At 44.2% G+C, this 15964-nt stretch overlaps 1 protein-coding gene and 1 long non-coding RNA gene across 5 annotated transcripts in view; one reads left to right on the top strand and one right to left on the bottom strand.

Annotated features, from left to right (window-relative positions):
• On the bottom strand, window positions 1-8095 carry LOC138736746 (uncharacterized). Of its 2 annotated transcripts, none has more exons than XR_011340546.1 (3): window positions 6693-8095; window positions 3951-4803; window positions 1-2593 (listed from the first exon to the last, which is right to left on the bottom strand). It is a non-coding gene; the product is annotated as an uncharacterized lncRNA (long non-coding RNA). The 2 variants fall into 2 exon arrangements; XR_011340545.1 differs by lacking the exon at window positions 6693-8095 and adding an exon at window positions 5346-5622.
• The window catches only part of slc25a27 (solute carrier family 25 member 27), a 20826-nt gene continuing 12945 nt past the window's right edge, over window positions 8084-15964 (top strand). For all 3 annotated transcript variants that reach the window (XR_011340537.1, XR_011340538.1, XM_069886736.1), the window contains exons 1-4: window positions 8084-8299; window positions 10383-10562; window positions 11404-11488; window positions 14767-14889. Coding sequence is in view for 1 of the 3 variants with exons in the window: in XM_069886736.1 (XP_069742837.1) it covers window positions 8200-8299; window positions 10383-10562; window positions 11404-11488; window positions 14767-14889 (488 nt within the window). In the remaining 2 variants the exon portion in view is untranslated. The remainder of the gene's footprint in view (window positions 8300-10382; window positions 10563-11403; window positions 11489-14766; window positions 14890-15964) is intronic.

Consider the following 15964-nt stretch of genomic DNA (forward strand, 5'->3'; position numbering starts at 1 on the left):
GACTGTACAACAGGCTTTAATTAGCTTAAACTTGTACACACTAGTCTCGGTATCTTTGCTGGCTCTGGTCTTTATGTGGGCTGGTGATTGACAGCTGGCAGGTGGGGCCTACCTGCAGGTTCAGTGGTTGCACCCTGCAGTAGGCTGGGAGGAGTGTAACCAGTGTAGTAGTTGTATCACCACATTCACCCCTGTCTTAAAATTAGTCTGGAGGTAAGGAGAAAAGGCGGTCATGAGGGGTCTGATTGGTAGCTGTGCAAAAGAGCGACCATATGGCAAGGAGTGCCTCAGGGAGGGCCTCTTGCCAATAGTTGATGGATCAGGCTTTCAATGTCAAGGCCAGGAGGAATGCCTTCCAGATTACCCTGTTTTCATGTTCTACCTGGCCATTGCCCCTGGGGTTGTAGCTAGTTATGTGACTGGCCGTGATGCCTCACACCATTAAGTACTGGTGCAGATCCTCACTCATGAAGTTCGACCCCCTGATCGCTATGGATGAATGCTTTGTATCTGAGCATTGCGAAGATTTGTGCCAGTGCCTTGGTAATGGAGGCGGTGGAGGTGTCAGGGAAAGGGATGGTGAAGGGAAAACAAGAGTATTCTTCTATTACCGAGAGGAAATAGATATTCTTATTTATGGAAGGCAGTGCTCCTTTGAAGTTGACGCAGAGTCGCTCGAAGGGCTGAATGGCCTTGACTACATGGGCTTTTGGCGGGTGGAATAAGCGCTGTTTGCACTCTGCTCAGACCCTGCAGGACACAGTCTGGTCCGGACTTCTTGGATGGTGAAGGGTTCATGGTCCAGGACTTAATGAAGTGGTACAGGTGCTTGATGTTCAGGTGGCAAAGGGTGTTGTGCAGTTCCTGAAGCTGGTTGGACTGGTCATCAGGGGAGTCATTGAATTTCCTCGGCCTATACTGGATGTCATAGCTGAAAGTGGCCAGCTCGTCTCTCCAGCATAAGATCTTGTTGTTTTTGATCTTGCTTTAGTGGGTGGTGCTGAACATGAAAACCACTGCACTCTGGTCAGTGAGAAGGGTGAACCTTCTGCTGGCCAGGTAGTGGCGTCAGTGTCGGACTGCTTCCACAATCACCTGGGCCTCCCGAACTCTGAACTGTGGTGAATCCTGGAGAAAAAGGCCACGGATTTGCCCCCTTGACTGAGGGTGGCAGCGAGGGCAATGTCAGAGGCATCGTACTCCACCTGGAATGGGGTGGTCTCATCCACTGCATGCATCATGGGATTGATGATGTCTTGTCTGATGCGGACAAAGGCTGCTTGTGTCTCAGCAGGGAGGGGAAAGGAGGTGGCTTGGGCCAATGGGTGGACCTTGTCAGAAAAGCAGGGGACCCACTGGGAGGAGTAAGAAAAGAGCCCTCGGCACCTTCAGGTTGGCATTGTGGTCCTGCTGGTCGTGGCTGCAGATGGTGACATTGTCCAGGTATGGGAAAGTCGCTCTTAGATTGTGCTGGTCTACCGTGCAGTCCATCTCCTGCTGAAACACAGAGTTCCATTTGTGACCCCAAAGGGAACCCGGTGGAACTGGTAGAGGCACCCGTCTGCCTTAAAGGCAGTATCAGGTTTGAATGGTATCAGTTGATGGTAAACCAACTTCAGTTCAATTATGGAGAAAACCCTGTACTGGGCTATCTTGTGACCATGTCAGTGATGCAGGACAGTAGATAGGCGTCCAACTGGGTGTACTGGTTGATGGTCTGACAATAATACCGATTACCATCCTCGGTTTGGTGCCCCCTTTTACGACAAGGACCTGGGCTCTACAGGGGCTGGTGCTGGGCTCTATAACTCCTTCCACCTGAAGCCATCTCACCTCTGCCTTGATGAAGGTCCTGTTGGCCACACAGTAGCACTTGCTCTTGGCTGCTATAGGTTTATAGGCTGACGTCAGGTAATTATGGAGGGGGCACCCAAAGGGTGGAGAGACCGCAGGTGGACTGGGGGTGGTCACTGGACTTTGTGTTGTGGATGGTGGGTGGGCCAATGAAGGTGACTGTGGAGGTGACACTGGAAGGCTAGTCCCAGGATGACCAGGTCACAGAGCTGGGCCATGACCAGTACCTAAACCACTGATATGTTCCCCCTCCACCATGTCAAGTTCACCGAGCAGCACCCTAGTGCAGTGATGGAGTTGTCCTGGGCCGCAAAGACAATAGTGAGGGTCACTGGGTATACTTTGAGTTTGTGTATGGACCACATTTGGGTGCACAAAGCTTTCAGTATGACTGCTATCAAACAGGCATTTTATTATATTCCCAGTGACAGTCACATCCATCATTGAGCGCCCAAGTCCGTGGAAAACGTCCTCTATGGGGGATGCTAGTACTGCCTCGGGAGCTAAGTCATTGCTCCATGACAGTTGTGGTGAGTAGGGGGCCAGTGGGTTTCTTTAGGAACGTGGAGTATGGCGAGTGCGCGGTTTTTCATGCACACGTTGACCGTGTCGTTTGGTCGGCGAGTCAAGGTGGTTGGGGGCCAGCTGGCTCATGATGGCAGCACCCAGGAGATGTACATGGCGTTGGCGTGGTTGGGCGACTTGACCAGACCAGAAGTGATGTTGGAAGTGGCGTCTCCTGTGCATACGAAAATGATCGATGAACAATGGCGGCACCCGTGATGAGCACATGACAGCAGCATGGTTGAACAGATGGGCTAGAAGTGATGTCATCGGTGCGGGCGGAAGTGGTGGGCAGAGTAATGGCGCTGCCTGGTGTCCAGATTTGGAAGGGACTCCCGGTTGATCACTGAGGGCCGCGGTGCTCCTGGTGGTTTGGAGAGGCATACTTTAGTGAAGTAGCCTTTCTTTCTGCATCGGGAGCAATGAGAGTTCATCGCGGGGCAGTTCTTTCGTGAATGCCTGTCCAACCCACACCAGGACCCGCAGGACTCTCTATGTCAGCGGTGGCAATTGTCTCCTCCAGGTTGCCTACCTGCAGGTACAGTGGTTGCCTCCTGCAGTAGGTTGGTAGGAGTGTGGCCAGTATAGTGGTTGTATTACCACAGGGGTCCTGCAAGGATTGTTGCTGAGTCCCACCATTGTTTATCATATGCATCAATGATGCACATGAAAATATGGTGGCATGATTAGTAAGTTTGCAGATGACACCAAATAAATTCTATAGTCAACAGGGAAAAAAGATGTCTAAAGGTACAATAGGCAACAGATCCACTGGGAAAATTAAAAAGGAAATGGCAGATAGAATTGAACTCAGACAAACATGAAGTAATGTATTCTGGGAAATTAAACCAGTGCAGGATATATGCAGTGAATGGTAGACCTCTGGAGAGTGTTGTTGATCAAAAGACCTTGGGATACAAATACATCATTCCCTGAAAATGAGAGCATAGCTAGATAGGTATAAAGAGGTTGTATGGCATGTTTGTCGTCATTGGCCGAGGCGTTGATTATAAGAGTTGGGATATTGTTACAGATGTAAAAAACATTGGTTAGCAGCACTTAGTGTACTTTGTGGAATTCTGGTCACCATATTACAGGAAGGGCATGATTAGGCTAGAGAGGATGCAGAGAAGATTCACAAGGATTGTAACTAGATTAGAGGGCTTGAGTTATCAGGAGTGATTATATAGTCTAAGCCCTTTTATTTTTATCTTGAACAAAGGATCTGACCAGTAATGTTAGTTTGTAAAATTATGAGAGGCATAGATAGGGAAGATTGCCAGTATCTGTTTCCCACTGTAGGGGTGTCCAAAACTAGAGATCATAGTCTGAGAGATCATGGGTGTGTTTGTGTTTCACATAAAGTGTAGTTGGTATCTGTGGCTGATTGGACGTTGGACACAGCAGCCTCTCCAGGACACCGGTGGTTTTGTTTTGCTTTTCTTTTAATTGTACTTAAAGAGTATAGTTAAATTGTTATAAAATGATACAGCCTACAGTATTTAAAATTATTTAGAAATGTTTCTACTCACCTCCAAGAAGATCTGTGGGCTGAGCTACGCAACCACGGGCTGCAACGAGGACTAGGCCTAAAAGCCTCGGGATTGCGCAAGGGAAGGAAGCGGTGCATGAAGCAGAAGCATGGTAAGCGAGCAGGAGTCTGTGCTAGCCTGAAGGTTCTCCCCTCCATCCTGCTCACCAATATCTGCTCCCTGGGGAACAAAATGGATGGCATCCGACTCCAGAGGTCTGCACAGCGTGGGTACAGGCACTGCTGTACTTTGGTCTTCACAGAAACATGGCTCAGCGACAGGGTCCTGGATGTCGCCATTCAGCTGAACGGGCTCACTTTTATTTCGGATGGACAGAGATGCTGCTCTGTGTGGTAAAGCCCATAGTGGTGGCCTATGCGTTTTCATCAACACAGAATGGTACAAGGTTTCTCTACGAATCTCCGGTTACTGCTCAACGCTGGTGAAATTCACCACAATCCTCATAGTTGCAGTGTACATCCCCCAGCTCCAACCCGGCATTAATGTTAAGGAGGCAATCTGGGAACTGTACGAGGCTATAAATGAACTGCAGACGTACTGACAGACTGATGATTATCACTGAAGATTTCAACCAGGAGAACCTCAAGTCAGGGCTACCTAAATTCCATCATTATGCGGACTTTGCTACGAGAAGGGTGATCATCTTGTACCTTGTGTTTACAAACATTTCCGGCACATATTGGGTGGAGCCCCATCCCACCTCAGATATAGACTGCTTGTCAAATGCTCCAGACCAGTTCAGAAGCAAGTTAAAGCCTGGCCATCAGGGGCCATTCATGCACACCAGATTGCTTTGAGCACGCTGACTGGAATCGGTGGCAACTGCATCATTCTGGAAGAGTAAACAGCATTAGTGACCGGCTACATCAGTTAGGTGTTCTGACAACTTCACTGAGTCCATGAAAACTCGCTCCATTCAGAAGCCATGGATGACAGCGGAGGTGCGCATGCTGCCTTCAAAGCAGACAACAAGGTAGCCCTAGTTATTATGATGTGCAGTTGCCATTAAACTGGCGCACAGTTTAAACTGTATCTGAACGTTAATAAAACAAAAGCAATGGTTGTCAACTTCAGGAGGGCCTGGGGAATCACTCTCCATTGACCACTGATGGCTCCACCGTTGAGGTTGTCAAGAGTATCAAGCTCTGGGGAAAGGTCATGTGATGCTGTAGGGAATGCAGCGCTCCCTTACAACTCCCAGGGAATTTATTAAGAAAAGTGCTAATTAAGTAAAGTTTTTATCAATGAAGTTAATTCAAAGTCTTTTTTAAATACTGATAACTTTAATTACAATGTCATCGAAAAAGAAAAAACTCCGAAAACTACACCGAATGTAAAACGCAAACCGAGGAAAGAAAAAGAACCTGGGCCTACCTCTCCCAACGAAGCTGGCCATTGGAGAGGTTCTTCCTGGACCCACTGCACACAGCCCAGGAGGGGTCTGTCTCACGGAGCCATCCCTGCGACTCTCTGCAAGGATTGCTCAGTCCTGAAAATTACTTCACACTACACATGCCCGAGGAGTCAAACATGCGTGCTGTGGATGAAAAAATTAAAGGGAAAAAAATCTTCACCCCTCTTAAAGGGCCAGTCCAGCGCTTCAGGTCTTACCTGGTATGGAAAATTATTCTGGAGACTCTACAAGTGAAGATGAACTACAGAAGAAGAATTTAAATACAAGGCAAAGTTTTTTTAAGAAAAAAAATGGATAAAATTGAGGCTAAAATTGATAATCTTGCAAATGCAATGGAGAATAATTTTAAATTTTTAACTGGAGAAATACAACAAGTTAAAATTGATTTAACTAAATCAATAAATAATGTTTCACAAAGGGTTGATAAATTAGAAGATAGAATTCAGGACAATAGTGAAGAAGTTCAACGCATTGTGGAAAGAACAACTGTTCATGAGGACTCTGTTACTGTTTTGGTTTCTGTGAATTAAAAATTGTTGGAGAAGCCCTCTCACCCCAGGTCCATCCAGGATCCCCGGGGAGCCAACACCCTCTCTCTGCCTCTCCAGAAGGCCCCACTCCCTGTGGCCCCACCACACACCTACACCCCCATTCTGCTAGACACCACCCCACCCGCACCTCCGGCCTCCCCAGCCACCCTGGACCCAGCTGACCCTCAGGCAGCCCTGCCCTTATTGACCATTGACCAGGAGTCTGTCCTATGAGGGTCCCAGAGGGACAGACGACCGCTGAACTGCCTGAACGTAGATAATTACCTGGTATTGAGAACACCGTGTTCCCCCCCCCCGACATTTTAAGAAGGGGGTGAATGTGATGATACAACCACTACACTGGCCATACTCCTACCAGCCTTCTGCTGGGGGAAACCACTGTACCTGCATGTAGGCAATCTGGGAGGCTGGCCCCACCATTCTAACTGTCAATCACTGGCCCGTATAAAGTCTCAAACCGGCCCCTTCGGGTGCAGTCTGACACATGGAGCCAGCAAAGATACTGAGAGTGGTGTGTACAAGTTATACAGTCCATGGACTTTGTGTCAGAATCATTTGCGCCATGGTCTCATGCACTGCCAGACTGAGACTACCCACAAATTGGAGGAATAACACCTCATTTTCTGACTGGGCACTTTCCAACTGGATGGCATTAATATCAACTTTTGTTAAATGCTTCCGCTCCACCCATCACCTACCCCCAATTCTGTCTATCCCTTCCCTGACTCTTTTTGCACAGACATGATAAATTCTCACCTTATCCCTTTTGTTGGTCCAGATTCCTCCCCCAACCAGCATTGTCCGAATTCTGAGAGTTCCTGCTTTTGGCTCATTCTGCTTCTTCCTTGAAGAAGAGCTCAGGCCCGAAATGTCAGCAAGATATCTTTGTCTTTTATGGACACTGAAAGACCGGCTGAGTTCCTCAAGCATTTTGGTGTGTTTTTACTACAATCACAGCATTTGTAGACATTTGTGTTTTTTGAGTGGTAGGTTGCCAGAAATGGTGATAGAAGCAGATACAAATAGATATATGGATAAAGCTCAGGGTGACACAGTTAGAGTAGCGGTTAGTGCAAAGCCGTGATGGACTTCCTTGTGAATGGATTCCTGCCACTTGTATTTCTCCTGACGTTCTGTTTGGGTCTTGGCATCAGCAGACACCCGACCAACTCTTCAGGTGATCCCACAGCCCTTCTCACCTTGGAAAATATTTACCCCATCCCTCTTTCCTCCTGCCAGAATTTGCGCTTGTGTATATTTCTCCAGGCCTCTTTCCTGCTGCTGCTTGCTTGAATACCTCTGTGGCGATCGGTTTCCTCCATGGTAGATAGTTATCATGGGTGGTTGTCTATATGGAGCTGGCCCGCCCACGGATGACTCGTACCCTATGATTCCTCCAGTGGTCCTGGGCTATCAAGGTTGAGGCCCCTTTCCCTTGCAGCCATTCCTATCCTGGGATCTGGGCTTGCAAGGTTCTTCTGTGTATTAAAGCCTATCGTTTCGTCAGCTTCTCCTGGTCGTGCCCTACAACCTCCAAGTGCAATGCTGGAGAAAATAAGCAGGTCAAAAAGCGTACTTTATATAGCAAAGATAAGGAGACATAACCAAGGTTTCGGGCTTGAGCCTCGAGTACGAAGTACACGGGCCTGCTGTTTTCTCCAATACTTGTCCAACTCAGTGTCTGTGGTGTTTTGCTCTTGAATATCTCCAAATCGTTTTGTTTTCCTGACGCTATGATCAATCCTGACAGAAGGCACATCTCTATCCTGCCTCCTTGACTTTAACTGCTTTTGGTTGGACACATCTGTAACATCTCCACCTCTTGAGTGGGGCTGCATTTGATCATTATCTGCCATGTTTCTCCTTTCCCCTCCAAAACTTTTCGAGTTATTTTTTTTTAAAGTACACGGAAAACCTTCTAATAGTTGCAATGCCTTTCTTGCTTTCGGTTTCACCGCTGCCTGGTTTTTATCTGGGATCCCTCTGGGCGAGCAGGGACCCAGGGACCCCGTGCCGCCTGCGGCTGTGAAGGTGACGGGTGGCTCCCGCCCCACCCCCACTCGGACTCTTGCACTGCGGGGGCTGCGCACATTCCCTCGAACGCCTGTTTGCAGGCCGCTTGCGGAGGCGGAGGCGGAGGTGGGGGCGGGGGGCGGGGGGACCTTTTGCGTCTGAAAAAGCATGTGCGCTATTGTGAAAGTCCTGCTGTCGTCTAGTTGAGGTTGGTTCCTCGGCCCGGCCCGGCCCGGCCCGGCTCTCGGCCATGAGTCCGCAGGGCAGCGGGGGACAACCGGCCTGGTTCAGGCCGTCCCTGCCTGTCAAGTTCGTGCTGACGGCTTGCGCCGCCACAGCGGCCGAAACAGGTGGTATATTTGGTCCTTTTATCTGTCATTGTCCAGATACTATTAACAATCCTGTTTTGTTTGACCGACTCATTGCAACATTTATAATGGTTGGCAATTATAGAAATGCTAAAACAACTTGGGTTAAAATAAAAGCCTGAACTGCTATGAGTGATAGTGGAATATTGAAGAGTGCACTGTTTGCTTTTTGTTAAGAATGATACAAGATTCAGTTCTAAATTTGTCAGTGCTAATACTGTTAAAAAACATAATATTGAGATTCATTATAGGAATGTCAAGTTGCATGTCAAATGAAATATTTTGCTTAGTAGTGAAACCCTAAAGTCTGCAGATGCCGTGATTGTAGTAAAAACACACAAATGCTGGAGGAACCACCTCCCCCACCACCTCTTCTTCCCCGCTCTGTCTCTCCCATCTCGTTTCATACAAACATGATAAGTTCTTACTTTTCATCCTGATCATAGCCACTTAACACCTTTTGTTGGTCTGGATTCCTCCCCCAGCCAGCATTGTCTGAATTCTGAGATTTCCTGCTTCTGTCTTATTCCATCGCTTTGTCTTTGGTGGACACTGAAAGACAGGCTGTGCTCCTCCAGCATTCTGCTGTGTTTTTACTACAATCACAGCGTCTGCAGATTTTAGATTTTTTTTTACAGGGTGGAAAGAGCCTGTTCCAGGCTGCCAGAAGTCATGATGGAAGCAGATACAAATGAGGTGTTTAAGATGATTTTGGATAGACACATGAATATGAAGGGAAATGGCTTTTGATAACACCCACCCCACTTCTTCCCCCAGTGCCTTCCCTGAACTGTCTCCTTTTGCACAAACATGATAAATTCTTTGACTCTTACATCTAATTAATACCTTTTTTTAATCTGAATTCCATCCCCTGCTAGCATTGTCTGAATTCTGAGCCTTTCCTGTTTCTGGCTTATACTACTTATTTCTTGAAAAAGGGCCCAGGCCAGAAATGTTGGGAGTATATCTTTGTGTCCTATAGAGGCTGAAAAGACCAGTTGAGTTCCTCCAACATTTTGGTGTGTTTTTGCTCACAAGTAAAATGGGCACAAGAATACTTATCCTCTGTAATTTCTGTCAGATACAACATGATCCCACCACCAGACACATCTTCCCCTCTCCTCCCTTCTTTGCCTTCTGCAGGGGCTGCTTCCTCCACGACTCCCTCATCAACTCATCCCTTCCCATTGATCATTCCCTTGCCACCTTCCCTTGAAGCTGCAGGAAGTGCCTCACTTGTACCTACACCTCCCCCATTCACCTTTCAGGGCCCCAAACAGTTCTTTCAAGTGAAACAATACTTGTGTATCCACGGGAATCCTCTACTGCATCCTGTTGTGGCCTTCTCTATGTCGGAGAAACTGGAATATGACTGGGAAATCGCTTCACTGAGCATCTTCATTCTGCCTGCACCAGTGACAGGGACCTCCCAGAGGCCAACCACTTCAGTTCTGCACCTCACTCCCACACTGACATACCTGTCCATGGTCTTGTACTTTCAAATCAGTAAATTGGAGGAGCAGCACCTCCTTTTCCATCAGGACACTCTCCGATCGACTTCTCCAGTTTCTGCTATCTGTTCTCGCTCTCTTCCTCATCCCTCTATCTACTTTCCTCCAGCTCTCCATCCCCTTCCCTCTCCATTCACAGAGCCTTCCCCTCCCTCCCCTTGTTTGCTGGTATGCCCTGCCTTCCTTATCTACTTATTTCTTCTTGCCTGTGGGACTGTGCTCCTTCCCTTGCCTCTACCCCCCCCCCCCCACCCCCCTTTTAGGTGCCTGTCAACATTTTGCTCATACCTTGATGAAGGGCTCGAGCCGAACTGTTGGTTACTTTCCTTTATCTTTACTATATGAAGTACACTCTTTAACCTGCTGAGTTTCTCCTGCATTGTGTTTTATTTCAATCACAGTGTCTGCCAACTTTTGTGTTTTACACCAGAGTGTTTGATAATATTTCAGTGAACTGTATGGATCCAAGGTAATGTTTTATAGAATTTTTAAACAATATAATATTTGGTGAATTACAATTGACTGATATGTAACTTATTTGTTTTTCTTCTTAGTAACCTTTCCACTTGATATAACAAAAACAAGACTTCAAATTCAAGGGGAAGCAGTTGACCGATTTCGTAAAACAGCAAAGCCGTACAGAGGAATGATACAGACAGCAATTGGAATAGTTAGAGAGGAGGGCTTGTTTAAGCTGTGGCAAGGTGTCACACCTGCCATTTACAGACATATAGGTAATCATGTTCCCTCTTCATTCAGAAATTGAACTTTGTTTTTATTGTTTTAAATGGGACTTTCAATTTTAATTTAATGCTGTACCTTTCCAGTTCCAATTCACATAATATACACGTTTCCCTTGAATCATGCATAAATGTTAGAAATTTTAATTTCTTCACCTGTGACATCATTTGCTGGACTATTGCAGAAGAGCATGCAATCAAGCCCAAGTTTCTTTCAGAAAACAAGATCAGCTCTGCTGGTTCTATTAGAGGAGGCAGCGTGATCCTTGACCACTCACTCTCTCTTTCTTTTGAAAATAGCACTAGAAGATGGTGACTTTTTGCAACGTGTTATGAAAATTTACAGTAGCCAATTTTCAAATCTGACATTTTGAAAAGCAAAAAAATATTTATTTGGCAAAGCAATGGATTAGTGTTAATTAGTTGCACATTGGCAATGCTGCTGTTCCATTTCTGTGAGTCCCTCAAATAAAATGTGGAAGGAAACACGCATGTAAACTCCAATCAGACAGTAACATTTGAATCCGGGTCCTGGAGCTGTGAGTCAGTGTCTGTACCAAATGAAGGATGGTGACATGTCAGCTAGACATCTGCTCATAACCTTTGGATGAGTAAGTGGTTCATCAGGTTGCCTCTCAACTCCTAGAATTATGAACCTAATCAGCCAATAGAAACTGAGAATGGGAGGTGGATATTTTTAATTCATAAAAATCTTTGATATTAGTATGAAATTTCAGAATGGAAAAAGTAGTACAATTTCAATTTTTTGTGCTTAAATTCTGAACATGATTTTTTATTCACTGATGTCTTATCTTTTCCCGGTGTTGTATGCCAGTGTATTCAGGTGTACGAATGGTTGCATATGAACAGCTTCGTGATTCCCTACTGAAGAAGAACAAGGATGGCTACTTCCCTTTATGGTAAATATGAAAGATTGTTATGAAATAAAATTCTGAGCCAGATTTGATTCTTTTTCTTAGTTAACATTGAGATACTTTATAAATATCCTCTATACCAAACTACGGCTTGTGAGCCACATGCGGCTCTTTGATTTAATGTGCGGCTCATGGCAATACCGTATATGCCGTTGTATAGGACAATCTGCAAATTTTTAAATTTTTACCTTAAAATCAGGTCATCCTATACAAAGAATCTAAAATTCTAACCTTGATGACAAAGTCGAAATACTGCCACCATCTTCCTGCCGGCCCTGATGCAATCTCGTGCATTCCCCATTGGTTATTTATGAAATTTCAGCGATCCTCTGAAGGGTTCATCTGCCCGGTTCAAATGTGGTCAGCCCTGTACAGGCTTTGAATGGTCTGGTACAGGAGCCGACAGTGAATTATTTAAAAATATCCAAATAAAATTTAAACCTTTAAATGATAGTTTGTTATTAAAATATTTGATTTGCTTTTAACAGCATCCACAGATCAGCGGTAAGTGCCAGATTTTTTGGGGGGGGGTGGGGAATTCATCTTATTTAAAGGTTATTGCTCAAAACCAACATTTTAGGTGGAAATTCTGGGGTTGTCCTATACAACAGCATATACAGTATGTTGGCTGAGACAGGAATTGTAGGAGCCATTGCTCACAATGGTTTTAGTGAGCGTGGCTTGCGATCCCGTGATTGTTACGGCTCTCAAATATCTGTAATTTATTGTATTAAGCAAATTTGGCCACCCCTACTCTATGTAGTTATACAGTTGTTAAACAAAAAATACGGGTATATCCCGCTTTACAAAACTAGAGTGTTCCTATGAAACCTTTCGTAAGCCAAAACGACGTAAAGTGAAGACCCATTCACTACTATTGAAGGCTATTTTCGTACATACTCACACAACCTAAAACTTTTTATTTTGATGTGTAACCAGAAATTATCACCAATTTAGAATCTGCAAGTTTCCATTTATAAAAAAAAAAAGAAGCTTTTCTAATTCATTTCTGATTGCTTTCATCTCTTGTTTGCTTCATTACTTTTTGTCATTTTGAAATTAGTTTGTCATCTTTTTTGGACCAAGTTTGAGACTTCAGGAGAAACTCAGGTCGGCTTGAGAATAAATACACAGAGTTACATAGGAAAATAAAGAATAACAGATTAATATTATAAATATTTTAAAAGAAATGTTGATATTTTGCAGATAAAGTATATAACTATTTCCTGTTTCAGCCCTTATTAACTGGCAGTTAATCTCTGTGACACCGAAAGTTATCAGCTACAAATACTAAGTCTCATTCCATCAAGAATAATTAAAGATTTTAAAAACATAAAATTAAATAAAAATTAATAAAGGATTTTTGTTTCGTTTATAATTTCACTTTTTATTTATCTGGGTTTTATTTCTTTGTTCACTTAATTTGGTATTGAATTTACCACATCTAATGTACACTTTTCGATTCCTACACTATTCATTTCACAAAATCTGCAAACTGATTGTGGAACAAAGAGATTTGGGGTTACAGGTACATAGTTCCATGAAAGTGGCATCATAAGTAAACAGGGTGGTGAAGAAGGCATTTGGCATGGCTACCTTTCTTATTCAAGATTTTGAGTGTTAAGTTACAACTGTACAAGATGAAGGTGAGATCACACTTTGAGTATTGTGAGCAGTTTTGATCACCCAGCTATAGGAAAGATCTTCTTTGGCTTGGCTTCGCAGACGAAGATTTATGGAGGGGTAAATGTCCACGTCAGCTGAAAGGCTGCAGAAAAAATTCATGAGAATTTTACCAGACTGGTAATTTTCTTCCAGGAGTTGCGGAGGCCAAAGGGTGGGAGGGGGATCTTATAGAGGTTTATAAAATGAGGGACAGGGATGAGGTATTCGGTCATAGTAATTTTCCCTGGGTAAGAACAGCTAAAACTAGAAGGCATTGATTTAAAATGAAATGGCGACGATTAAAAAGGGATTTGAGTGGCACCTTCACTGAGAGCGAGGTAGAATGAGCTGCCAGAACAAGTGGGGACAATTGTAACATTCAAAAGACATTTTGACAGCTACATGGATAGGAAAGGTTTAGAGGGATATCAACCAAATGCAGGCAAATGGGTCTTTATGGACCAAAAGGCCTGTTACAGTGCTGTCGTTTGAGTCTGATTAATAGTTTAATGCTAGGAATTTTAGCAGTGTGAAGAAACAGAGATCTTGGCATTCAAGTCCACAGATCCCTTAAGGTTGCCGCACAAGTTAAGAGGGTGCTTAGGAAGATGTATGGTATGCTAGCCTTTATTAGTGGGGGAGATTGAGTTCAAGAGCTGTAAAGAAAGGTTGCAGCTCTATAAAATTATGGCTAGACCACACTTTAAGTATTGTGTTCATTTCTGTTTGCCTCATTATAGGAAGGATGTGGAAGCTTTAGAGAGGGTGCAGAGGAAATTTACTAGGATGATGCCTGGATTGGAGAATGTGTCTTATGAAGAAAGAGCTCCAGCTTTTTTCTTTAGAGCGATAGAGGATGAGAGGTGACTTGATGGAGTTGTATCAGGTTATGAGAGGCAGGTAGGGTGAATAGCCAGCACTTGTTTCCCAGAGTGGCAATGGCATATTCCAGAAGATATCTGTTTAAAGTGACTGGAGAAATGATTAGGGGAGGCATCAGAGGTAAGTTTTTATTGCACAGAGTGGAGGAAGGTAGTGAAGGCTGGTATATTAAGGGGCATTTAAAAGACAGACAGATGGATGTAAGAAAAATAGAGGGTTATGAACTATTAGGTAGGGAAGGATTAGATTGATACTGGAATAGATGTGTACACGTTGGCACATGTTGGCTGAAGGGCCCCTTTTGTGTAATAATTATCTATGCTGGTATATTTGTTTGGCAGGCATTAGTAGGTATAATAACAAATATTCCACAGGAATTTAAAAAGGAAATAAATGTACATTGGCTCACAAAATAATAGATGGACATTTGGTCAGCTGGGCTGGCTACTAATCTGTCACAAAACATGGCATCTCCAAGCTTGTCCATCATAGTAGAGATCTTCATATTTGGGTGAGGGAGACATTTAAAATTGAAAGGTAGCTGTTTCACTCTGGTTCAGGCCACTGATAGTAAATGTACTTTGGCCATTTAAAATAGACCTAGTCCAGTTGCTCTGCATGATAAAGAGGCACCAATCTCGCGTGAAGAATATAAATGAAAAAATGGTGAAGGATTAAGACAATGATACATGATACTTGTATTCATTTTTGGGCAGGAAAGCTGTAGTAGGGGGAATGGTGTCTGGTGCCATTGGTCAGTTTTTTGCCAGCCCAACAGATCTGGTGAAAGTTCAGATGCAGATGGAAGGGAGAAGAAGGCTTGAAGGAAAACCTCCCAGGTGAGACATGTTAATAAATTGGATATTTTGTGAATTTAATAAATGCCTTGCACAATAGGAATGGCAGTGGTCAGACCATGTAGCCTCGAGTGTGCTGTGCCTTTCAGTTATATCATGCCTGGTCAGAACCTCAACAACGTTTACTTTCCTTAACTCCCTTTCTTCTTACTGAAAGAAATCTGTCAGTCACACATTCTAGAAAACTCAAATATACCCTGTATCAACAAATCCTTTTCCAGAAGACTTGGTCATTAGCATTGAGAATATTCGCTGCTCTTGTGGTTGTATTAATGACAGAGAATATTAAGATAATGTAGAAGACCCGATGTCAAAGTACTTAGCTGATGCCCATTTTAAGAACATTTAGATATCAAGATAAATTTGTAAAATGCCAGCTGCCTGAGTGGAAAGTCCAAGAGGGGGATAAGGAATGAAGTCCCTAAAATAACACAAACATTGAATTCCCTCTAACCACCACCAGAGCAATGGCTGCAATATATTCTATCTACAAAATCCTCTACAGCAATTTGGCATGTCTTCTTTAAAGCACCCCTTCTCACAACCACTTAGGCAATGGACCCTGAAAGTAGCTCACCATCCTGACTTGGAAATAAAGTGAATATAAATATCACTTGAATTAATAAAGTAAAAGGAGAGGGTGTTTGAGTAGATATGCAGAGAACTATCAGGAGGCAGCAGAGCAATTCCATTTGATGTACTTCTGTGAATGGTCATAAATAGTCATAGAGGAGATTTGGTATGTCACTGAAGACTCTCACAAACTTCTATAAGAGAAAGCATTCTGGCTGGTTCCATCACTGTCTGGTGTGGAGGCACCAAATCTCAGGACAAGAAAAAACTACAGAGGGTTGTTAACTCAGCCTGTGACATCACAGGCACCAGATTTCACTCCATCGAGGACATCTACATGAGGCGGTATCTTAAAAAAGCAACCTTTATCCTCAAAGACACCCACCACCCAGGCCATGTACTCTTCTCTCTGCTACCATCAGGGAAAAAGGTACAGGAGCCTAAAGATGAGCACTCAGCGGCACAAGGACAGCTTTTTCCCTGC

This window comes from Narcine bancroftii, chromosome 6, assembly GCF_036971445.1.
Source record: "Narcine bancroftii isolate sNarBan1 chromosome 6, sNarBan1.hap1, whole genome shotgun sequence".
NCBI classification, from domain to species: Eukaryota; Metazoa; Chordata; class Chondrichthyes; order Torpediniformes; family Narcinidae; genus Narcine; species Narcine bancroftii.